A 6691-nucleotide genomic window follows, 5' to 3' on the forward strand; every position below is an offset into this window, starting at 1 on the left:
CCTCAACTGGTTCCGGTCGTACCTAACCGACAGGAGTTTTTGTGTAAAAGTAGACAGTTTTATGTCGTCCACAGCTCCTTTACCACATGGGGTCCCCCAGGGCTCAATCCTTGGCCCAATTTTTTTTGCGCTTTACCTTCTCCCCCTTGGTTCTATTTTTAGGAAGTACAGTATTGCATTTCATTTTTACGCCGATGATTGCCAGATTTATTTTCCCATGGCACAAAATAACACGGTTCAACGTCTTATTGACTGCCTGCACGACATCAAAGTCTGGCTTTCAGCTAACTTCCTGAGCCTAAATGAAGATAAAACAGAAGTTATGTTGTTCGGTCCAAGTCGCTCTCCCTCCCCCAACGTGGACCTCGGCACTCTGACCCCATATCTCAGCGACTCTGTCACAAACCTGGGGGTAAAGTTTGACTCAGATTTTAAATTCGAAAAACAAATCAGCAGCGTCGTTCAAAAAAGCTTTTATCAATTACGCCAAATAGCGAAAGTGAAACCGCTTCTTTCAAGTCATGATCTTGAGAAATTAATCCACGCCTTTATCTCGACTCGTCTTGATTATTGTAATGCCCTGTATGTTGGCATTAGCCAGGCCTCCCTCGCCCGCCTGCAGCTCGTGCAGAACTCTGCTGCTCGTCTGCTAACACAGCCCCGCAGACGTGAGCACATCACCCCTATTTTAGCGTCCCTTCACTGGCTCCCTGTGCGTTACCGAATCAATTTTAAACTCCTTTTATTTGTTTTTAAATGTCTAAACAACCTCAGACCTCCTTCAGCCTTACTGCCCCACCCGATCCTTAAGATCAGCCGATCAGCTGCTGTTGACGGTCCCTGACACAAGGCTGAAGCTTAGAGGTGACAGAGCTTTCGCCGTTGCTGCTCCCAAGCTCTGGAACGACCTACCCCTGAGTGTTAGACAAGCCTCCTCTCTTCCTGTTTTTAAATCTCTCTTAAAAACATACTTTTATTCCATGGCTTTTAACACTGAGTGATATCCATCCTGCAATGGCGCCCCATAATACACCTGCTGTGATCCTGTTTTTATGTTTTTATGTTTTTATTAATTCTATTTTAATTATTTATTTTTTATCGTGTTCTGTTTGTGTTGTGTTGTGTTTGCTCGGTACTCGTTTTATCTTTTAACCTGTTCATTGTACAGCACTTTGGCTACCCCTGTGGTAAATTTTAAATGTGCTTTATAAATAAAGTTGATTTGATTTGATATTTATATAGCGCTTTTCTCTAGTGACTCAAAGCGCTTTATATAGTGAAAGCCAATATCTAAGTTACATTTAAAGCAGTGTGGGTGGCACTGGGAGCAGGTGGGTAAAGTGTCTTGCCCAAGGACACAACGGCAGTGACTAGGATGACGGAAGCGGGGATCGAACCTGCAACCCTCAAGTTGCTGGCATGGCCGCTCTACCAACCGAGCTATGCCGCCAAGACATGTTTGACCAAACGTAAGAACATTTTTCATTTTGTCACGTTACAGATTTTTGTCATTTTTGGAGCTACACGTTGCGCTAATATTGTGAAGCCGGATGCGTGTGAGAAGAGAATTGACATGTTTTGACGAAAGTCTCCGTTAAAAGTGACTCCAGATTTCCTTTCTTTTTTTTCTGCAGAGATTATATTCCATTTTATTAAAGTAGTTTGAGAAAATAACTAAATGTTTTGTTATTAATGCACTCAGCTGTAATGCAAATACGGACGTGAAGCTCCTCCTCTCTACAAGCAACAAAGGCAAATGTCGTCTCACGCCGTTTAAAGGGGAACATTATCACCAGACCTATGTAAGCGTCAATATATACCTTGATGTTGCAGAAAAAAGACCATATATTTTTTTAACCGATTTCCGAACTCTAAATGGGTGAATTTTGGCGAATTAAACGCCTTTCTAATATTCGCTCTTGAAGCGATGACGTCACCATCGGGAAGCAATCCGCCATTTTCTCAAACACCGAGTCAAATCAGCTCTGTTATTTTCCGTTTTTTTCGACTGTTTTCCGTACCTTGGAGACATCATGCCTCGTCGGTGTGTTGTCGGAGGGTGTAACAACACCAACAGGGACGGATTCAAGTTGCACCAGTGGCCCAAAGATGCCAAAGTGGCAAGAAATTGGACGTTTGTTCCGCACACTTTACCGACGAAAGCTATGCTACGACAGAGATGGCAAGAATGTGTGGATATCCTGCGACACTCAAAGCAGATGCATTTCCAACCATAAAGTCAAAGAAATCTGCCGCCAGACCCCCATTGAATCTGCCGGAGTGTGTGAGCAATTCAGGGACAAAGGACCTCGGTAGCACGGCAAGCAATGGCGGCAGTTTGTTCCCGCAGACGAGCGAGCTAAACCCCCTGGATGTCTTGGCTCACACCGTCCCTTATGCCACCGAAGATGATCAAGAGAAGAATATCGACCCTAGATTCCGTGGCCTGCTGACATCAACTCCAAAACTGGACAGATCAGCTTTCAGGAAAAGAGCGCGGATGAGGGTATGTCTACAGAATATATTAATTGATGAAAATTGGGCTGTCTGCACTCTCAAAGTGCATGTTGTTGCCAAATGTATTTCATATGCTGTAAACCTAGTTCATAGTTGTTAGTTTCCTTTAATGCCAAACAAACACATACCAATCGTTGGTTAGAAGACGATCGCCGAATTCGTCCTCGCTTTCTCCCGTGTCGCTGGCTGTCGTGTCGTTTTCGTCGGTTTCGCTTGCATACGGTTCAAACCGATATGGCTCAATAGCTTCGGTTTCTTCTTCAATTTGGTTTTCGCTACCTGCCTCCACACTACAACCATCCGTTTCAATACATGCGTAATCTGTTGAATTGCTTAAGCCGCTGAAATCCGAGTCTGAATCCGAGCTAATGTCGCTATAGCTTGCTGTTCTTTCCGCCATATTTGTTTTTGTTGGCTTCACTGTGTGACGTCACAGGAAAATGGACGGGTGTATATAACGATGGTTAAAATCAGGCACTTTGAAGCTTTTTTTAGGGATATTGCGTGATGGGTAAAATTTTGAAAAAAACTTAAAATATAATAAGCCCCAGGGAACTGATTTTTAATGGTTTTAACCATTCTGAAATTGTGATAATGTTCCCCTTTAAATACCTATTTTTGAGTGCATACAACATATATTTTTGAGTGGATACAACATATATTTTGCCTTGTATGCATTTAAAAACAACATCTAATTATTTAAATTTATATTGGTAACTTTATGAGCTGTGACACTTGTGGAGAACTTCCCAATAATCCAAAATTGAGAGTAATGAAATGATTCTTGTTTTTTATTACCTCCAATCCTCTGCACGTTGATGTAGACATGTGGTCCAGTCTTCTCTTCACATCTCTTACTCTTCCCCAACATCTCTTCTTTCACATCATTCTTTCCTTTACACAAGCGCTTGTTTTGCTCTTCCACTTTCTTCATTTGACTTTTGCATTCTTTCATCTCCTCTGATGTGAACTCCGCTGCCTTCTTCAAGCTAACAATCATGGCGGTTATTTGATTGAATTGTTTAAAAAAGTCGGAAAATTTCTCATCAACGCTCTTTCCAAGGCTTAAGATTGCCTCCAAAATGACGTTGTTGGAAACTTCAACTCGCTCATCTTTGTCTGCAGTTTTCCTGGGCGGCGCTGATTCTCTTTCACTTTCTCTTTTACATGACGTCGCCATCTTAGCATAGCAGTAGTCGTCCATCTTCTATCACGTCTTCAATCTTCACTTCACGTAACACTCCCTCGATACAAACTCGACTTTTGTTTCGTGAGTTTCAGACGAGGCGAATCTCTGTGAGTCTACAAAAATGTTAGATCGTAAACGTGAAACTTCTTTCGCGAGACACAGCCGTTCAGTCCGCCATCTTGGTCGCCTGCAAGTCTTATTTGATTCGTTTGCGCATGCGCCAAAAGTCAGCCACTTCCGTTTCCTATTTTACGGTAGTCTTTGGTTTTTCAAAATATGGCCGTGTTAACATGTTTCTTTTAAACAACCAGTTCGCAAAAGTAAATCATTATTCATACCAGCTTTGTTGAATTAAAAAAAAATATACATACATTAAAAAAAATGTTTTAATATTTTTTATTGTTACGAACTTTAACTAACCTTTTTTCAAAATAATCTTACTCCATACTTGCCAACCCTCCCGAATTTTCCGGGAAACTCCCGAAATTCAGTGCCTCTCCCGGGACAAATATTCTCCCGAAAATCTCCCGATTGTCAGCCGGAGCTGGAGGCCACGCCCCCTCCAGCTCCATGCGGACCTGAGTGAGGACGACAGGGTGACAAGAACTAAATCATCCAGACTAGAGATAAATTGTATTATTATGTTTATCTTACCTAAAAATAAATATATTTATTAATTAAAAAAAAAAAACGAAATACATTTTTACTATATTTTGCTAAAAACATCAAAATGAATTGTATTTTTATTTGTATTTTTTATGACTCCTTATTACATCCAGCCATAGAATTATACATTAAAATAAACATATTTGAAATAATTAATTTTAAATTATCATAATAATTCATTTAAAATGACCATATTTAATTATTAAAATAATTGTTTGTTTATCAACAACTTTAGCATTTTATTCATTACATTTTGAAGCTCTCAGAAGCCAAGTTATGTTATATTCCTTAATATTTATTTATGCAAGTTTGAAGTATCAATGATCTAAACACAGTTTTTTTTGCATATTTTCAGGATGTGTATATATATATATATATATATATATATATATATATATATATATATATATATATATATATATATATATATATATATATATATGTATGTGTGGGAAAAAAAATCACAAGACTACTTCATCTCTACAGGCCTGTTTCATGAGGGGTTCCCTCAATCATCAGGAGAAAAAAAAAAATCTCCTGATGATTGAGGGAACCCCTCATGAAACAGGCCTGTAGAGATGAAGTAGTCTTGTGATTTTTTTTCTCACACATACATATATTGCGCTCTACTACGGTATCGAGCACTATTTTTTGGATAACCTTATTAAGACATATATATATATATATATATATATATATATATATATGAAATATTTGACTTGGTGAATTCTAGCTGTCAATATACTCCTCCCCTCTTAACCACGCCCCCAACCACGCCCCGCCTCACCCCTGACCACGCCCCCCGCCCCCCACCTCCCGAAATCGGAGGTCTCAAGGTTGGCAAGTATGTCTTACTCATCTCACCATATGAAATGTAACTTACTTCACCGAGTATTATTTATTCATTTTTATTGTGATTACTTATGGAGAATATTGTGAATAAATTGAGAACAGGAAGCGAACAAAAGTTTTAGCAACTGTTATGTAAAAGAAAAGGGAGTAGGATTAAATAAGCTCAGCTTCTTCCTACTCCTTTTCCAACATGTTGAAAAGAGAAACACTATGGACTGGACTCTTACTACTATGTTGGATCCACTATGGACTGGACTCTCACACTATTATGTTAGATCCACTATGGACTGGACTCTTACTATTATGTTGGATCCACTATGGACTGGACTCTCACTATTATGTTAGATCCACTATGGACTGGACTCTCACACTATTATGTTAGATCCACTATGGACTGGACTCTCACACTATTATGTTAGATCCACTATGGACTGGACTCTCACTATTATGTTAGATCCACTGTGGACTGGACTCTCTCACTATTATGTTAGATCCACTATGGACTAGACTCTCACTATTATGTTAGATCCACTATGGACTGGACTCTCACTATTATGTTAGATCCACTATGGACTGGACTCTCACTATTATGTTAGATCCACTATGGACTGGACTCTCACACTATTATGTTAGATCCACTATGGACTGGACTCTTACTATTATGTTAGATCCACTATGGACTGGACTCTTACTATTATGTTAGATCCACTATGGACTGGACTCTCACACTATTATGTTAGATCCACTATGGACTGGACTCTCACTACTATGTTTGATCCACTATGGACTGGACTCTCACTATTATGTTAGATCCACTATGGACTGGACTCTCACACTATTATGTTAGATCCACTATGGACTGGACTCTCACTATTATGTTAGATCCACTATGGACTGGACTCTTACTATTATGTTAGATCCACTATGGACTGGACTCTCACACTATTATGTTAGATCCACTATGGACTGGACTCTCACACTATTATGTTAGATCCACTATGGACTGGACTCTCACTATTATGTTAGATCCACTATGGACTTGACTCTTACTATTATGCTGGATCCACTATGGACTGGACTCTTACTATTATGTTGGATCCACTATGGACTGGACTCTCACACTATTATGTTGGATCCACTATGGACTGGACTCTCACACTATTATGTCAGACCCACTCAACATCCATTGCTTTCAGTCTCCCCTAAAGGGTGGGGGGTTACCCACATATGCGGTCCTCTCCAAGGTTTCTCATAGTCATTCACATTGACGTCCCACTGGGTTGTTAGTTTTTCCTTGCCCTTATGTGGGCTCTGTACCGAGGATGTCGTTGTGGCTTGTGCAGCCCTTTGAGACACTTGTGATTTAGGGCTATATAAATAAACATTGATTGATTGATTGATTGAGCTACCGTCAAGTTACTGGAAAATGTGGTTCCGCCACATTTCGAGCAATAGGAAACTGCTGGT

General features: G+C 39.9%; 1 protein-coding gene across 1 annotated transcript in view; it reads right to left on the reverse strand.

The window, feature by feature from the left end:
- The window catches only part of LOC133619226 (uncharacterized), a 12862-nt gene extending 8969 nt beyond the window's left edge, over positions 1 to 3893 (reverse strand). The window contains exon 1 of the mRNA XM_061980168.2: positions 3316 to 3893. Coding sequence (XP_061836152.2) covers positions 3316 to 3721 — 406 coding nt within the window. The 5' untranslated portion in view covers positions 3722 to 3893. The remainder of the gene's footprint in view (positions 1 to 3315) is intronic.
- Between the last annotated feature and the right edge of the window lie 2798 nt (positions 3894 to 6691).

Source organism: Nerophis lumbriciformis, linkage group LG20, assembly GCF_033978685.3.
Source record: "Nerophis lumbriciformis linkage group LG20, RoL_Nlum_v2.1, whole genome shotgun sequence".
NCBI lineage: Eukaryota > Metazoa > Chordata > Actinopteri > Syngnathiformes > Syngnathidae > Nerophis > Nerophis lumbriciformis.